Source organism: Crotalus tigris, unplaced genomic scaffold, assembly GCF_016545835.1.
Source record: "Crotalus tigris isolate CLP2741 ecotype Arizona unplaced genomic scaffold, ASM1654583v1 scf7180000017567.3851432, whole genome shotgun sequence".
Classification (NCBI taxonomy): Eukaryota; Metazoa; Chordata; class Lepidosauria; order Squamata; family Viperidae; genus Crotalus; species Crotalus tigris.
In genome coordinates this window covers 201,022-221,173 of record NW_024096477.1, presented here as the reverse complement: position 1 = coordinate 221,173, position 20,152 = coordinate 201,022, and the positions used below count along the sequence as shown (strand labels likewise).

General features: G+C 35.1%; 1 protein-coding gene across 2 annotated transcripts in view; it reads right to left on the bottom strand.

The window, feature by feature from the left end:
• Nucleotides 1-20,152, bottom strand: part of ERC2 (ELKS/RAB6-interacting/CAST family member 2) — a 386,048-nt gene that overhangs the window by 250,908 nt on the left and 114,988 nt on the right. For both annotated transcript variants that reach the window (XM_039349739.1, XM_039349748.1), the window contains exon 6: nt 6,119-6,286. In XM_039349739.1, the coding sequence (XP_039205673.1) occupies nt 6,119-6,286 (168 nt within the window). The remainder of the gene's footprint in view (nt 1-6,118; nt 6,287-20,152) is intronic.

Below are 20,152 nucleotides of genomic sequence, written 5' to 3'. Positions count from 1 at the left end.
GGCATACTACCGGGTAAGAATAAAAGAGGGAGACAAGTGGAAAACTGCCTTCAACTATCCTATGGGAAGCTATCAGTTCATGCCATTTGGACTACAGGGGGCCCCAGCTGTATTTATGCAGTTGATTAATGAGGTTCTACATGATCACTTGTACAAAGGGGTTTTGGTATATCTTGATGATATCCTGATATACAGCACGAATATGACTGATCACATAAAGCTAGTGAGAGAAGTGTTAAAGAAACTATTAAACGCCAAGCTTTATGTCAAATTGTCGAAATGTGAATTTCACCAAACCCGATTAGACTATATTGGCTACCGAATTTCCAATGAGGGCATTGAAATGGATCCAGCCAAGGTGAAAACTATAATCGAATGGCAGCCCCCAAGGACTCGCAAACAGCTCCAGAGCTTTCTGGGTTTTGCCAACTTTTATCGTCAATTCATCCCTTCCTTTGCTGAGATTGCCCTACCTCTTACAGAACTACTCAAAACAAGCAAAGGAGGGAAGCCACGACCGGGCCAACCACTAGCATGGACAATGAGCTGTCAAACAGCTTTTGAGAATTTAAAGAGACTATTTGCCACTGAACTGGTTCTAAAGCACTCCTGCCCAGGGGAACCCTTTGTGATTCAAGCTGATGCCAGCGATGTGGCAGTTGGAGCTGTGTTACTGCAAAAGAACAAAAATGGAATCCTGCAACCCTGCGCCTACACCTCTAAGAAATTTACTGAGAGCGAGCGGAGATAGGCAATCTGGGAAAAAGAGGCCTTTGTGATTAGATGGGCGTTATTAAACTGGCGACACTATCTAGAAGGGAGCAAAGTGCCATTTGAGGTATGGACAGATCACAAAAACCTAGAAGCACTGAAAACTCCCCGCAAATTGTCACCAAAGCAAGTACTGTGGGCACAGTACTTTAACCGCTTCAGCTTCACTCTAAAGTACATACCAGGAGGAAAGAACTTCCTAGCTGATGCGCTATCCTGGTTACCCCAGTACAAAAGTGAACGAGAGCAGGTTAACGAGGTGATTATTCCCAATCCACAAACTGTCGCTCAATTTACACCTCGCAGGGTCCCCAATCCTGATGACCCTGGAGTGAAGAAAATAAAACGAGAGCTCCTCACCGACTAATGGTTCAAAGATAATCAAGTGTCCCTAACATGCAGAGATGGCTTGGCTTACAAAGGAGGGAAGCTATATTTGCCAGAAAACACCAGCCTGAAGATGACAAATGGGACTTTGTCGAAACGTCGCCAAGACACTTCCAATTTTACGCAGGAGAAAACCTGAATAATCAAAGACATATATATATATATATATATATATATATATATATATATATATATATATGTATATGTATATGATTATATATTTTTTATCCTTAATACAATCCATAGAGCCAAGGTTCTTTTATCCAAACCATTCCATAGAACAAAAGAAGCATCTAACTAATTTAAACACATATGTATATAGTTATAACTGACTTAATTAAGAGAAAAGAAAAAAGAAAAAATAATAATAATGTTAAACCTTAATTCCTTTCAATTCATTACACAAACTTCAAATTCCATCCAATTAATTATCATACCTTATCAGATCATATTATTATACACAAAAATCACCAATCAATTTAAGCACTTACTAATTTAAACACGCATGTCTATAATTGCATTTTTCTTAGTTTTGGTTCTAGATCATTATCCTTAAAACAATCCATAAAATCAACATTGCCTTTTACTCCATTAAACATTTTTAAATTTCTTTTTCAGTCTAATTCTGGGTTTCTTTCTATGCCACATGGGCTTCCATAAAAGCGCTTCCCTTTCAACCAGTAAATCCATTCTTGATGCTTGAAGTAATCTTTGGGAAAATGAACGTCCCTTCCTCTGCAGTAAACGTCTTTTTTCCCTTTCAACCAATAGATCGGTTCTTGTTGCTTGTATTAATCTTTGAGAAAATATAAATCTCTTCCTCTGCAGTAAACGTCTTTTTCTGTTCTCCTTGCAATGTAGTTGCTTTGTATTTTGAGGTCTTAATCTTTGCTTCTTCTGGTTCTCTAAGTTGATGAAGAAAGGATTGTCAGATGAAATAAATTCCACTTCTATCTCTGTAAGTTCCTCTTCTGGTACATTTTGATTTATGCCATGATCAGTTGTAACCTGGACATCAGTTTGAGCAAATGTAGTAGAATCTCTGGATCTTAATTCTAAAGTACAGTTTTTAAATGTAGCACAAATTTCTGCAGTGGCCTCATAAATCTTTTCCAATATAAGTGCACAGTTCAGTTGTATCTGAGGTTTCTCTATTTTAATATTAATGCTTAAAAGGAAGTCTCTTTTTCTTTTCTGTAGAGGCTTTGTTTAATGTAAAAACATCCACCCCCACAGCTTCACAGGTGTACAGCTTATCTTTAGTGTTTTGAAATTCAATAGAAGAATAAGCAAAGTTGCAATATTATTAAGAAAGTTAAGAAAGTCTTTTCCAAAAATCAATTCTTTTTTTTCTGTCTTTTAGAGTATAATGTATATATAAAAAATAGAAAAAGTAAAATTCTTAAAAAGAAAGGAGAGAGAAAACCTTTTCCTTCTCTTTTTTTCCTTTTTAGCATCCAAATAAAAGTAAAATATAGTCTTTCAGTATTTGTAAAATGCCTTTCTTCCCAAAGAAAGCAGAAGCTGCTTTTCCAAACCAGGGAAATAATTTCAAAAGTTCTTACAGGTACACAAACGAAAAAAGGCAAAAAAGAGAGAAAAATGAGAAAAAATTCTCACCCAGATTCACCACGGGGGCACTCAAAGCTTAGATGTTGTCTGACTTATGGTCTGAAGCGGCAGGGCGATTGGCCATTTTACTGGCCGATCTTCTTCTCCGTCGGCCCTCGGAGATTCATCCGGACAGCTGGAGGAGCCGCCGCTCCTCCACAGCCGGACAGCAGCCTCCTCAATGGAAGTCGCACCCTCCAGGGCGACTTTGGACCCGTATAAGGGTCCACCAACGGAGGGAAACCTAGCCGACAAGGAGAGAAGTCTCTTCATATGACTAGTGACGCCGCGAACCAGAACCAGAAGTCCATGACTTTTTTTCTATTGCTGGCAATGGGGTGGGCGCGGTTTCGGCATGACACATCTGGCCCGTGGGCCAGCAGTTTGACACCCCTGGCTTACAGAAACAGAGATGAGCACAACCCCCTAAAATCAGCTACGACTGAGGGAATAAAACCCGCAGGAACACCTTTATATTATATCTATTTCCTTAAGGACTAAAGTGAGGAACATCTGCTATAATTGTGCAGTGCTTCAGATTAAAGACAAAAAGTATTTCACAAGTCACAGAAGAATAAATATAGCATCTCTCTGCAACTACTTAAAACAGACTCATGTTTTTCCAGGATCACTGTATCCTCCACAGTTATTCTATTGTTTAGGACAGGATTCCCAAACTGTGAAGTGTACTTCCCTTGGGGAGGTGCAGACAAAGTTCAGGGAGATGCGAAGAACCTTTTAGTTATACATTTTTATTTTAAACGCATTTCTCCCAAAGTTTCCCTGTATTTTTTTCAATCTTCATATGTGTTCATTTTGGTGTTTAGATTTTTAGGTGATATGGGTGCATTAAAATTACACGTGTAAGTGCATCAGGAACTGGGTATAGGTTAAAACAAGAAAGCATTTTAAGAGTCTTCCCAAAATGATATAATAAGCCATGGAGATCCATGTATAAGCATTTGGATTCCACATTAAATAAGCAGGGAAACCACCATTTCATGAAATGACCAAGAGGGAGTAATTTACCTGGTCCTGGAGAAAAGGTAAAATAACCGTCTGGATAAAAGTAAGTAGAAAAAGCCTTCCAAAAAGGAAGGTGTACTCTACAATCAGTCTATGCTTATAAACTTAATAAGAAGACCATTTTTAAAAAGACATTTTTAAATGGAAAACTGAATGTCTAACTTGGGAACTGCACACCAGACCTAAGGAAAATAAACAGTGAACCTTTTCTTTATGGTATAATGATATGAATTTACTTAAACAATTGGAAGGGAAAGAGGATAGTGTTTCAGTTAAAACTTTCTTCAGATAAATCATCTGTGAATGAATTTATCACACCATCTGTTGGAAATAAATCATGCAGTCCTCAAGGCCACAGAGAAAACTACAGCCATAACCCAGGCATTTAAACAGAAATAACTGGTCTGAACCCCTTAATCCTTATAGCACTATTTACTTCTACACTTGGAGAAATTTATTTGATCTTGCAAGTGAAAACATGAATTAGTTTGTGCTTACAATTATGAAATCTATTCTAGAAACCTAGTGTTAATCTCCCTCTAAAACATATAATCCAAAAATTGTTTGTATTAGGTATTACCAGTACAAACTATAGAAACACATACAGGAATTTGCTTGGAATTACTTTCAAGACAAATTTGATTTTAATCTGTATCTATTCAATAGAAATTGATATTTAATAACATCTAATTAACTGAGAAAAAAGTATACCTCATCATACCATTCAATTCTTTTAAGTGAGAAGAATCAAAATCACATATAACCAACAAAAACAGTATATACCATTCTACAAATATACAGTATAATCATTTGCTTTTTACTAGCAGATATATTTGCCCACTGATTGTTAACTAAATTATGCATGCAAAATGGGATTACAAAAATAGGAAGCAAACATGTTAGAAAAAAATCCACTATCCACCACCTTCCCCGGTCATTTTTTGATGAAATATATGTATGACTATACATAAATATTCAATTGTTCATTGCTGATGTTGTATTCTGCTGTAGATCTGTCCCTATTTCTCAATCTTTGCAAAACCATAGCAAATTATCCTTTCTGATGTTTTCAAATCAATGAAAATGGGAAAACCTGAGAGACTAAAGGCTGCTGGTGTGAATATTCTCTAGTAATAATCCGTAATAATGTCTCTTGGCTCTTCATAACTAAAATTGGTGCAAGGGGGTCAGAAATTTCACTTGAATTTAAATCCATATTCTTCTCCATGAAATAAAATGAGAGTGATTGTTAGTTGTTTTAAACTTCCAAGTCTGTCCTTCAGCTCTAGAATGTCTTGCCCCATTTTACCAGAACCAATCCTGCTTAACCTTTTCAAGATCAAGCAAGGTCAGGTAAGTGATAACAGATTAATAGAATAACAAAATTGGAAGGGACCTTGAAGAACTTCTAATTCAACCCACTGCTCAGGCAGGAAACGCTATATCAGTTCAGGCAAATGGTTGTCCAATCTCTTCTTAAAAACCTCAGCGTTGGAGCACCCACAACTTCTGGAGGCAAGTCGTTCCACTGATTAATTATTCTAACTGTCAGGAAAATTCTCAAGTTCCAGATTGCTTCTCTCCTTGATCAGTTTCCATCCGTTGCTTCAGGTGCCTTGGAGAATAGTTGATCCCCTCTTCTTTGTGGCAGCCCCTTAGATATTGGAACACTGCTATCATATCATCCTTAGTTCTTCTCTTCATTAAACTAAACATACCCAGTTCCTGCAACCATTCTTCGTATGTTTTAGCCTCCAGTCCTCTAATAATCTTTGTTTTACCAAGGCATTATAAAGTGGTACTAACACTTCATGTGATCTTGATTCTATCCTTCTGTTAATTCAGCCTACGACTGTGTTGGTTTTTTTGGTAGCTGCAGCATGAGGGAATGATGCCACTTGTAAAGGTAGTTAAATGTGGTACTCATCACCCCACCCATAAAGATAGTGGATCTCTGAAAGGGAAAGAAAAGTTAATAAATCCCAAGGGGGGTGAAAATTTATTGGAAAAAGTGTGGATAAGATGTTTGAAAAAGAGCCATATGAAACAAAGCAAGCTGTTCAAAAAAAGCTGTTGATGGTGCAATACCAAATCCATTGGAAGATGCTTCTGAATATATAGAGCTTATTTCCTATATAATTTCCTGCTTTTTGAGTGTATGACACTTAAAGGTTTCCCTCAACCTTAAAAAAAGCAAAGGAAAGAGTCAGTAAAGTATTTTTAACAAAAAAAAGAGAGAAAGGCAGTCAATGGCTGCTCTCTGATCAGTCCCGCATATTTCTACTGATTGTCCAATTGTAATGATCCTTGTCATAACACCTACCTTTTTTTGTAGAACATTAATTTTTCTTTCTTTAACTTCTAACATGTCCTTCATATCTCGAATTTCTCCAGCTAGAGTTCCTTTTTCTTCTGTGAGGTCTTGCAGTTGTTTGGTTTTTTTATTAAGAAAACTTTCTTTTTCTTCTAAACGTAATCTCAAGGCATCAACCTATAATAAAATATGAATATATAAAAATATGGAATAATAGTAAAATATCACAATAGTAAGCCAATTGAACATATTTTACATATCTAATAATGTTACTATACACAGAAAGCTAAAGCAACAACTATTAGTTGTAGAGTTTCAAACTGGAAAAACAACCAATGAGATAATTTTGCAAAAAAATATATATGGAAAAATACCATTTTCTAAGCATTCCAAAAATGAAATTTTAACCCACTGTTGATATGGAGAAACAAAGTACCCAGTAATCTTGTATTATCAGGTATAAACCTAGCGACAATAGGATCAAAAATTTTAAATGTCCAGTTTTGAACTCAATGTGATCATTTATCTATATTTATTGTAATCATCATGAAATAATGTACAATGTTAAAGGATCATTTGAATTACAATCATGTCATATTTTACTAAATAATAACTGCATAAGATAAATTTCACATGCTTGGTTAAATGCTTTAATAACCAAGTCAATGCTTCTAAAAAGGAATAGTATAAAAAAGCAGATCAATAATTCTATTTGTATTAATTATATCTTCTTCATTTGGGAACAGTGTGTTGTACAAAGAGAAAAGTCTGTGAATAAAACTGATTTATTCTGGTTGGGTTTTTTTTTTTTTTTGTACTGAGTTTTGTAATGCTAAACTTGTTCTGAAAAAAAAAACCATCTTCGCAAATCTATTTTTGCAAATCAGTTTGGGACCAATTTGGATGATCTATTCAATCTCAAGGTGCACGTTCCTTCCGGTTCCTGAAATGGCTCGGTTCATCTCTGTACTCAAGAGAAAAGTTATATACTGAGTTGAATGGAATTTAGACATTTTATCATTAAAGACCCACGACAAGGACATCATCAACCTCACATTTTTGTTATAACAGTGGAAGGAATGCCCCAAATAGTGACTTTAGGAGACATAAAAATACCTTTTCTTAAACAAACAAATGAAATAGACCTAAGTGATGACCAAGAAATAAATAGGTGAGGCAACAAGAGAAAAGATTAAAATGTATTCCTCAATAAATTAAAAACATATACACATTGCCCCTGGAAATGGCTAGCCAAATATTTTCAAAGCTATTTCAAGACTTTAATTGATATTGTTCCCTTAAAACTGAAGATAAAATATTCTAAATCAGTCGCTTATATCCTTTTGGAACTATGCCATCATTGGAAAAAAGAAAAACAAATAAAATTTAAAAAATTAAGTAAATACAATCCCAAGCATTTTTGAGGTTTATCTGACTTAAGTTCTAAAACATAAAAATATTTCATAGTGGATTTTTTTTCATTCAAGTTTTTTTCCCCTAATTTTCTTTTAAGCCTAATAGAGATGGGCCAAGTTCACATATTACATGAATGTACAGTTTGCTTTAATCATGATTTTGTTGAATAAGTCATACTGGCTAATGTCTTGGTTCATACATTGAACATTGTGGCATAATAGTAAGCCATAACCTGAAGTCAACTAACCACAATGTTTGGCATCACACAATTTGTTAACTCAAAAGTAAGCAAGACGTAGTCTTAATGCAATGTATGCTCCCACCTGCTATTCTCAAGTAATTTCAGGTTATTTTACAGCACAACCTGTTGTAAATCTTATCAAGAATGATCAGCTCAATAAGGAACTCAATTGATTTTATTTTGGTAAATGAATATAGATTTTGAATTGTAATGGTTGCCTTAAAAATAAATGGTTCTCTAACGAAGTTTGACATTGCTGTTATGAAGGTATTGAACTGTCCATATTTTTAAACTGTAAGATCTAATCTTCATATCTGCACTAAGGTTTAAAACTACTACTTTTTGATAAAGCTCATTGCAGCCATTATTGTACTCAACTCTTAGATTATATTTTTATTTATTATTTTTCCTTGCCATACTTTTTTTTTCAGAAAGAGAGTAGGATGAAAAGACTTTTTTTTACCAGTTTTTCCCCTAAATGCAACATAAACTGGACTTGAAATCCATTTCCTAGTTTGTGCATCTCTACAATTGGCCCAACCTTTACTTACTTAATTTCCCAGATGTAAAGCAACCAAAGACCTGTTGTGCAGTTGCCTTCCTAAAGCAATATAAAACTAAGAGTAGTTCTGCCACAAAGATATGAAGCAACGAGTAAGATAGTATCACTAGGGAACAGTTAGTCTATATGCAGACTCTTGTGTGTGGTCTAGCGTGTGCAGACATATATTTCCATGTACAAATGAGATGTGGAATGCTAGTTATTCTCTCAGCTTATAATTTCTCATATAACTCTGTGCAAATGGGGGTGAGAGAGAAAGAAAGAGAGAGGAAACAAGAGAAAGAGCAGGAGAGAGAATGGATTTCGCAGCAACCAACCCTTTTTTTTTTTTTTTTTTTGCCTGAATTGTATCCAGCCATCTCCAGGAGGGAAATCAGTTATATGCTAAACAAGCATTACATCATTTTTTTAATTCTTCACTGATGAAGGAAATGTAAAAACTGAAGAACAGCTGAAAATGACATTTTCACTTTGCAAAAAAAGAGAAAAAAACTTTAATAAGATGCTAACCATACAAAGAAGAAAAATCTACCCATTCTTCAATAAGAACAGCAAGATAAATTGAATGAAAGCTGTCACATTTTTGGTACTAAAGATTACAGCACAGCTCGACTTCAAAAGTTAAAGAGAGGTATGGGGAAAAATTTAAGTGTGATTAAAGGAGTGAGTTAGAAATTCAATTTCAATTCAAGCTAAACTAAAAGATCTGCACTAGTAGGTGGATGAAAAATTTATTATCCTGTCTTTGACACCTCTTCAATATTCCGACCCAGTTAGATTTATACTGAGTTCTCCTTAAATTCTACATATTGAGATACATTTAAAATGTATATTTTGGGGAAAAAACTGTACTTTGATAGTAGTACTAGGAGTATTTAATATGCACTTATGCTTAATGGAGTACAATTTTGGCAAGGATTTTTTTAAAAAAAATATCTAGGATTTTCATGAAACTCTTTAAAGAATTTTATGTTTCTATGATGTCCTATGCTTATCATGGGGTATGAAGTTATTTTTTATTGTTTAATTGATTTGGCTTTGCTAGGAATGAATCAATCCAAGATACTGAATCTGCTTTCCATCAAAGCATACACTCTGTTATTTTTCCAGCAATCTCTAACAATTGACCAAGGGGACAGACAATGGGAGTGAACTCTAGTTTGTCAATGTGCAAATGTATATTTTTTAAAAAAATCACAAGATAACAAAAGCATGAGTTAATACTGTATCCTTTGTAAACTGTACCCTAATAGCGGTTTTATTTTGTTTTGTTTTGTTTTGCTTTGGTCATCACATCATGATGACTCAGGAACAGTGGTGGGATTCAAACAACCGGTTCTTTGTGTGGATGCTGCTTGTGGAAGTCCGTTCTGGACCTGGGCAACAAAAAATTAGCTACCGGTTCTGCCAAACTGGTGCGAACTGGCTGAATCCCACCACTACTCAGGAGTTAAGATGCTGGGCTTGGCAGCTGGAAAGCTGAGAGCCTGGGATCAAGACTCAAGTGTTGCATGTCAGGGTGAGTGCGCATCTTCACCTAGCTCCTATCCACCTAGCACTTTGAAAGCATGAAAATGTGAGTAGATAAGTAGGTATCTCTTTGGGGGGGGAGGAAACAGCGCTCTGCAACAGCATGCTAGCCACATGACTGTGGAAATGTTTTTTGGAGAGCACTGGCTTAATGGCCATGAAACGGAAATTAATGCCGCCCCATATAGTGAGCAACAACTAGCAGAGTAAAGTCCTTTCCTTCTTTCACATTATTTAGCCCAACATACAGTTGGAAAAATGGACATATTTCCCTTTCCATGTAACATAGCAGTCTGAGGCTGAGAAAACTCAATGAATATTTTAGTTAATTAGTTTTATTGAGAAGGGAAGGACCATTTCATAAAGTATAATTTCAGACAAAACATTCAGGAGCTGAATGTGTTTATTTCTAATATGAGGTGAACATTATAGACATTGACCAGAGGTCAATGACCCCCACCACCCCCATGTCATCAGCCTTCACTTCTCAGCAGGCAGATATTTCAAGCTCCACCCTTAGCCAACACTCCATAGGGGTGTTGTTAGGGCTTACAGCTAAATCTAAGAACCAGACTCCAGGCTATGACTGTATTGCAAACTGTTTTTCTAAGAGTGAATGGAGTATGAATCCGGTTAGATTAGGTACTCATAAAATGTGGCCCAGGGGCTAACGTGGCTTGCTGTTATCCATTCTGTGGTGCTCAGAAACCCCATAGAATGAGTTCATCTTTATGCAGCTTCAAGGATTAACATTCCCTTTTCGATCTTTGAACTCAACCCCCAATTTTCCAAAATACAACTAATGTTGCTACAAATTTCTACTATATCTAGAAATCTAATATATCTAGAAAACTAAAAGCTTTCAAAATCTGTCTTAGGTTTACACTTAACTAGTAAGTGATGAGAATCTAGAAGGTCAAGTGTAGAAAATGATATGACTAGAGGCCTTTTGAACACAGATCCATTTCTCCTGACAATTATAACCACCCCTTCCCCAAGCAACTCCCGAAGATCAAGAACCTTTCAGACCAGATTGAATTTTGTTATTTTGTCTATGCTTGTGTGGAGATACTTCATAACCATACATGCGTTCTCCAAGTGTATCTAACCTGAAACACCCAATATGAAACCTGATCAATTAAATGTGAAAAAACCGCATTGTGTATGTACAATATAAACAGATTTGAAAATTGTCTAAATAGATACTTAAATTAATAATATCATACCAAACTTTACATTGTGGTCATATTTCTTAAACAAGAAATTCACCACCAGAATCTAATGCTAAATTCATTTTCAGCTACAAACGGGCTAATATGGAATCAATAACATATGCTAATAGTTAAACATTTTTCTTAATAAAACATTCCAAGTTTTACTTCACTGAATTTACCTCACTTTTTAAAATACTTTTTACAAAATTATAGTCATTTGTATTTTTAATAACAGCAAAAAGGAAGTAGGTCATTTGTAGATCAGTGTTATTTTATAATGAAATAATACTTACAAATTCACAGTATTCAGAACCAAATTTTAAAATGATCAATCAATTATAGAGAGTGCAAATAAAACACAATTGAAAAATACTCCTATACTTTTTTTAAAAAAAGATTCCTTAAGAGCACTTATTTGGAATTAAAGTTATTAAATGCAATCTCATTTACTTTTAGCATACATGGATGGGCTGGCTGTAGATGTAAATACTGCTAATCCATTTCAAACTTTTTTAAAAAAAGATATTGCTGGATTTACATTTTCTTTAAAAAATACTAATTCACATCTGAGTGAGAACATCCGCATAAGAACTGGTTTTTTTGGAATGCTTGCTATGGCTGTACAAAATTTTAAAGGATTACCTCACTTTCATGAAGCTTGGATAAGCTTTCATGACCAGACCTCCAATATGTTGAACAAAAGACAGCCCTTGAAGACTGTCAAAAAACTACAGTTGGTCCAGGATATAGCAATGCAAACGGGATTGGGAGCATCTTGATATGCTTATATGGCTCCAGGGCTTTGCAAATTGCACTGGTTACAATTCAAGGTGGTGGGTATTACCTTCAAATTACTATTTGACATAGATTCTGCCTTTCTGAGGGACCACGTATCTCCAATAATTTCTGTCTGCAAGTTCTGATCATAAAGGGTTGGTGCACTCTGATCCCATAAGTCAAACACTATCAGAACCCGGAAAACATGCTTACTGTACAGTATTACAGTGTCTCCTCTCTGGAATGTATCAACCCAGAGATTCATGTACTTTACACCCTTGAGATATTTAGAGAACTGTTACAATTTGATTGTTCTCCAAAACCTTGGAATAGAATAGTTCTGTGCCTCCTTGAGTTATGCTTGATTATATTTGTCTTATGGCTTGTTCTCCCAATGGCCAGGATCTTTTCTATTCACACACACACACACACACACACACACACCTTAAATTTCTTTTCTTTTTTTCTTTCTTTTTTTTTAATCTTTGAAAGATGAAAATGGCATTCATGAGAATCTCTCATTTTATTTCCACAGCAGTTCTGGAAAACATATTTGGTTAAGATGAGGAATTAGCTGAAAGTGACCCTCTGAGATCCACTCTCAAGTCGCTAACCTCAATTCAGTACTGACTCTAATTGCTTGGCTGCCAGCAATCAATACATCTTTGGGCAAAAAAACCACTGGACTCCCAGTGTTACAGGTTAGTTAAGCATGTAGATGTCACACATATTTTATAATACACTGTAGGACTTTAACATGAAGGATCGATTCCAACCCTGCATGAAGGCACTGCTGGAAGTGAGGTCAGCAAACAGTTGGAACTGAAATCTTGAATTTTCCATGAACCCCCACCTGATACAACTTTTTAGTCTATCATTTGCAACATTCAAACACATATCTGAGTAGATTTAATTTGCAAAGCATGTTGGAGCAAGTACTCATACCTCAGACTGTAAAACATGCTGATTATGAAAAGGAATAGACACACTACAGGTTGATAGATTTAGCTATGTAGATGCAGTTTCATGTTGCATCTTTAGGCAATTGTTACCATTTATGTATCATTTCCCCAATTTTTGTATCTTGGAAACTACCCTCTTTTTCAGTTTAGTATGGTCCCTTTTACTAAGGCATATTCTCTAAGCAATAAAAATAGGATTATTCTGAGTCAGTTAACAATTATCTGTATTGTCATTTGACTGAGTTGAGGCCTATGTTGTAATGTTCGCTTATCTAAGAAAGAAACCACGTATGCTTTCAAAGGCTTTTATTTTATTACTACACTCCCATACTCAGGAGAATTTCAAAACTACTTATACTGAAAACAGCTTTTCCTCTGTCTCCCCAGCTCCTAATCTTCAGCCTTCAACAGTGAAAGTATAAAAAGCTACAGTAATCCCCATAAATCACTGAGAACGGGCAAAAGCTAAAAAAAGGCTACAGAGACTCACATCTAAGAAGTAGCTGGTTGATCAAATATGTTCATCTGGTTTAACCCTGTACATGACTCAAGAGGCCCCAGCTTTGTTCCAAAGTTTTGATTTGATTGCCCACTCTTTCTGCTATCCCAAATGAGTTCATGGTACTGCAATACTCATATCATGCACTAGCAACCAATGGCTACTTATTGGACACTGTATCAGAGCCACAGGAACCAAATATCCCAACCAAGTCACCAACACTTCTTTCTGTCTTCTTCTTGTTGTTGTTGTTGTGGTCACTATGATACAAAAAAAGATGCTGAGATGCTAGGAAAATGTTTAGAGAAGAGCAACAAATATGATAAGGGGTCTGGAGGCTAAATCATATGATGAATGGTTGAGGTAGCTAGGTATGTCTTCTTAGCAAAAAGAAGGATTGGGAGGTCATACTAATTGTCTTCCAGTACTTGAGAGGCTGCCACAGAGAAGAGGGGACTGACTTATTCTCTAAAGGACCAGAGAACATTACAAGAAGTAATGAGTGGAAGCTTATTAAAGAAAGATACAACCTGAAAGTAAAGGAGAATTTTTCTGACAGTGAGAACAATTAATCAGTGAAATAGCTTGTCTACTGGAGTTGGGAGGGCTCCATCACTGGAGGTTTTCAAAAATAGACTGGACAGCCATTTGACCAGGATGGTATAAGGTCTCCTGCTTTGAGCAGGGAGTTGGACTAGAAGACCTTCAAGAGTCCTTCCCATCTCATTTCTATGAAAGTGATTGTTTGAATGGAAATAGATAAGCTGTGGTCCCTTTCAGTATCTCTTTGCATCCAGTTTTGACACTAAGCCACCTGCATTTACAGTTGGAGAAGACATATTTCTGAGACAAAGCCAACTGAGACTGGAGGGTTAATTTGAGAAAACACAGAGCAATTTAGCTTTAAAGTATGGCAGATATCTTGGGCAAGTCTTGGAAACAAACCAGGCATGAGCTGTAATTCCAATTGCAGACATGGAAAGTGGATAAGCCATATTTCTGATGGAATGTTTGCTTGACACAAAAAAGGAGGAGGGAAATGCCAAGCCATTATAGCAAAGTTATTTGATTCCTGGAAAAGTAAAAAATACATGAAAGACCCTCGAAACAACTCTGCATTGACTCTATTAAGTATAAGTTGAAGTAAAAAGGGGCTCTGACAGATTTCAAGATTCTGTTAACAAACCTTAACCGCATTAAAGTACATACCAAGATTCCTAATGTTTCCTGATCTTACCTGGCTCAACAATAGTTCACTACAAGTTATGCTCGGCTTTATAAGATAATAGCATAATATGATTTCAAGTGGTTGACTATTGCTGAAAAATAAGCCCAAATCACTGGCCAGCAAATTTACATATATAAGCACATCACAATTTCACCAACCGTAATACGTAAACACATCTTTAAAGGAAATAAACAATCACATAATCTATTAGCATTGTTTTTAGTTATTTTAAGCCACATATAGTTACTTGTAACATAACCAGTCCAGAGAATTTTGGTTATTGGGTAGATAGCATTTATGAGAAACAATCATATTGATTCATTTTTTTTTGTAACTTGGAAGAGTTGAATAGAAATTATTTTGTCTTTTAATTTGTAGAAGAATTGCATGCATGACAGTATTTGAGTGACAGTAAAAATGTATCTTTACTAGTGAACTATCAAGAGAAAGCTATCAACATCATGACATGCTGCCTTCCAGAAGAGGTACATCAATCAAAATTTATATGAAAATAATATGCTTTTCTCAGGCTTGACAAGCAACCATTTCAATAAAAATAGTGCAAAGAGCACATACTACAAAGGCTATCTGTTGTGCTCTCTTAGTTTGTGAAAAAGAAACACCATATTAAACAATGAACATTACAAATATTATTATTACAGATCTCCATTGGTGCTTCCTTTGAAATCTATCTTTCCACTTCCATAACTTTCTGCAGCTATCCCAAAATGAACTTAACCACAGGCAGAAACATTTATTAATGACACATAAACTGCTGCTTCCAAATCAAGAAATAAAGGAGAGTCAAATTCCAGTGCCAACCACTTATAAAAAGATAATAAACCATCCTGTGCAAAAGCTTCTCAGAATAATGTATGACAGGTGTGAGCAAGGGTTATCAAAAGATCAAAAATGTTTGCAGCCAAAAACAGAATCACCAAGCTGAGATGGGCCAGCTGGAATCTTTGATTTCACAACTGATAAAAGCAACATAAGACCAGCCCTGGAGAAATGGAAACGGACATATGAATCTATTAGAGATAAAACTGAAAAAGAAGGAAAAATTAGATAATGTAAAAGTGACCCACTTTTGTGAATTAAAATGGTGACTTCTTATGACAATAACAGATATACATAAATATGCATGGAGTTTTGTTAAAATTCTCATGTAAACATACAAAAAAGTGAAAGTTTAAACAACGTTCCCAAGTCAAAACCCATCATAAAGTATTGCACCATACTACCCTTCAATGAAAAGTAGTATATTACCATATACTTATCAACTGGAAAAACAAGTACAGTTCTCTTTATGACAGACTAGCTATTTTTGCCGTTGTGACACTTACCAGCTGCAAGACAAAAATACATAATAAATAAAGACCAACATAAAAAATCTTAGGAGAAAGTGTTACATAATCAGAGAACATCAAAGTTTCTAGATATTCCTTCTGACCACATGCTGCTGCTTTCACCTGCTGATTAAAGGAAATTGTGTTAAATATTGGAACGAAACTTTGTCAATTTTCACAAGTTTCCCCTTTTCATTTTATTCACAAAATTGTATAAATTGTATAAATATCTCACATGACCAAAAATTATTCCACCAAGAAAAAAAAAACAATAGATGGAAGGAGAAAAGTCCTTAGAGGTGAAAGCTTCAGAGTTGCCACTGATGATGAAGATAATATAATTGTCACCTGATATTGCAGTATTGTATCATTATCATCATATTGACCATCTGATTGTTTCCAACAATGATAAAGAAGATAACAGGGAATGTTTATATCTAGAGGAATTCTTGCATATATGTGAGTATAGCTCTATGTGTGATTACACAAATGACACAGATATGGATAGATATATAAATGAATTATTGCAATTTGTGTTCTAGGCAATTCTAGTTGGCTTTTCCATCATCCTTTGTTTTAATGAATGGGTAATTTTTCAGTACATTACTTCCAACTTTAAGACCTGACAAAACAAAATTCTCATTGCCACTGATATAAATAGCCAACAGGAATTCAGAGTAATTTGTTTTTTCACGATTACCTGAAATTAAATAATTTGTATGAATTATAGAAAAGAAATAGAATAGAATAGAATAAAAGGAGAAATCCTCTACCCAACCATTACTATTAGAGGGAAATTTGGACTGTAATAGCATTCACCTATGTGTTCTCTAAAAATTATATGGACATTACATTGTTAGTTAATACAATGTGGACAAACTATTGCTTTTAAAAAAAATCTCATGGACCATAAAAATGAAATACTGGAATGCCAAGGATTATCTTTATAAATTTATTTTAAAAATTTCAAATCCCAAATCACTTCTCCATAGAAAAATCTAAAATTTCAAATAAAAGTTGGAAATAAAGTTAGTTGCCTTGGGTAAAATCACTAATATGTCAGCATTACAATATTCCATTTAACTGTTTATCAATTTTTATTTTAAAAATTTAATATTAATTTATCTAGTCATCAGGTGATGGGGTAATATATCCATAAATTGCTAAGTAGAATGGAAGTCAATGAATTCTCTTCATGTTTTGCCCCACCACCACCCAAATTATCATTTTGCCTTCTCTAGTTAATAATCTTAATTACCCCATAGATAATGGCAATTATCTATGTAGTTCAGTCTAGTTATAGGATATAAGAGTCATTATTCAAAAACCCAAATGTCACCTGCAAGAAGGACCACAAAATGTAGCCTATCAGTGGAGAAAGCAACAAGCCTTAGCATCACCCCAGAACTAGAGATATCTGAAGCTAAGATGCCAAAGCTCTCTGAAAACCAAGTCTCATGAATCTAGACTTAAAACCATGGTTTCTCTAACCATCTGCAGCAATGAGCTTTATTCCCAGTTTCATTAAGGCAACGTACCCGAGAAAGTAACAAACCAGGCATGAAAGCTGAAAAAAAGGATGGAAGTTTCTCATTTCGTCTTCAATGTTTTCTCTTTTTTTTTTTTGTTGGGAACGGATAGAGTCCAAGGAGCCTTGGATGACAAAACATAAGAAAGGGGGTTCCATTCAGTGTCAGCCCTATGGATCATCTCTTACTCAGTGCTATCCATGGTACTGCAATGACTAGCTTGATTTGCTGTCTGTCTTCCTTAAAGCCTTTCTCATCCTCAGATCTGGACATGAACTACATCAGTAGCATAGAAATGACAAAAATCCTTCCATATGGAAGGGGTAGGGAAAAGGAATCATCCCTCGGCTTTACTTCAGAGACCTGATTAGAGCCACTCATTTTAGAAAACTCTGAAATGAATTATCTCAGTAACTCAGTATGTGTAAAAATGGCCTCAAATGAAAGCAAAAGACAATTAAGCATTAATTTATTATTTTACTATATTGCTACATTTAGCATGTACATGAACTACACTGTGTAGCTGAGAATTCTCAAGTCTAATCAGAGAAATATGCAATCAGAGAAATATGAATTCCACATTTTACAGAAATGTGATAATGTAATTGGATGTCCTTATTACATTATTTGTTAAAAGCATCACTTTGGGTAAGGTTACTTAATTAGGTTATACCTCAGTAATGTAACAGATAGAAAATAGTCTGTAATACCCTGGGGCTCTTGACTAATTAAAAATATGGAAAGTGAATTGTCAACAGGAATTCCCCTAATGATATAATGCCAAATCAGCATATTAAATAAATAACTCCCCTTTTCCCACCTTACCTGAAAAAAACTGCAATTTTCTTTTTTCAAACCAAAAGCCCAATATAAATATGAAACCTAAACATAAACCTGTAGAGTATAAATGCTAAACCATTTTGAAAGCTGTGTGGGTAAAAATAAATAAATGTGTATTCTCAAGAAAGTATATTAGCTTTGAAGAAAAAGCTATCTGCTTCATCTGAAAATTATCTATTTGGCTAATTAAATAGATTCATATTTTGAATGCAGCAATATGATGCAACAAGGAGAATGCCATTGTTGAGAAGAGTATTAAATTTACTTTGAATGTTACACTTAAAGAAGGTTTCTATAAGATATTTTATCACTGATAATACCACAACAGTTCTGGTTACTAAAATGAGTAACATATTTTCTAAAATGGTGGGAATTAATATTAAAAATTGAAAATTAATTAATATTAAAATGAAACAACTTTTAAACTACTTTTGATAGGGTTGACCATGGTATCGTTTTGGCCTCTTTCAGTTGGAGTTGACAAGTAGATAAATCACAGTTGTGGTACTTTATTTAAGAAATGCAAGGCGAGGTTTTCTGACACTTTATAATCTGGTATCATCAATATATTGTATACTTGTACACTTCAACCCCAGGTCAACTAAGACTGCTGTTGAATTCCTATCTCAGTGTTTGGAGGCTGTGTTGGCCTGGGTGGAGACAAACAGATTTAAACCAATCCTGACAAGTCTGAGTGGCTGTGCTTGCTTGGGCCCCCTGATTCTAAAATATTCCATTGCTAATTCTTCAAGGGCTTGCACTTCTCCATTCAAGATCCTTTTGGACTTGCAACTCCTGCTCAAACAGCAGGCAGCAGCTGTGACCAGGAAGGCTTTGCATAGGTACATCCAGTGAGCCAGTTGTTTCCTTTTCTAGACCAATGATCTTTCCAACAGTCACTTATATCTGTAGTATAGTCTACTGCCATACATTCGAGATGGGGTTGTCTTTGATAACCATGTAGAAGCTTGGGTCAGAATGTGGCAGCATAGGCAGAGATGGGGATGCTGCATTATGCTCACATGACTCCAATGCTTTCTAAGCTGCATAGGTTCCCAAATGGCTTCTGGATGCAATTCAAGGTACTGGTTATCACTTTAAAGTCATTCATGGTATAGAGTTGGGTTAGATGAGGAACCTTCTATCTCCAGTTATTTCTGCCCATCTGGTATGATAAAGCAGAATGGATGTGCTCTATACTGTATAAAATCAACTAATATTATCACTTTATAGGACCAATGTAACAGAGTTTCTCTGTTACATTGTCTGTCCTCTAGAACAACTCTCCTCACCATACCCAGAGATTCATACAATTTCTATCCTTATTATGTATAGGAAATCATGAAAACCTGGTTGTTCTCCTGGATCTTGGGATAGGGTGGTTGTATGGAATCAATCCCTTTTAGATAAATTTGATTTTATAGCTGTTCATATTGTTCTTCTAGTCAGCTATGATCTGTTTTTATAGGCATTGTTCTTCTTATTTCTAAGTCACCCAGTGCAGCCAAGAAATTGGATGACGTCAAAATTTGATAATAAATAAATATTTGTTAAGACGGTGATATTCTTATTCAATCTTACTAAAATATATATTCCCTCTAAGTACACTGAATTAGCTTTGTATATGTTAATGGCTGCAAGGATATTACATAAATTGGTTGGAAAGGTTTTCTGATTCCTTCTTTGGAAGAATGGTTAACCAACTTGTGGGATTATGTTTTGATATCTAAAATTACTTCATCCTTAAAAGTAAGTCTGACATAGAATTTAATTCAAACTGAAACTATTCCTGGACTACAATTCAATACATGGATTTGTGCCTCATCCCAAATGTGGCTTTCCAACACATACTGTTTATATTTTAATTTCATGGTAGATTTAGATCAGAACATATTT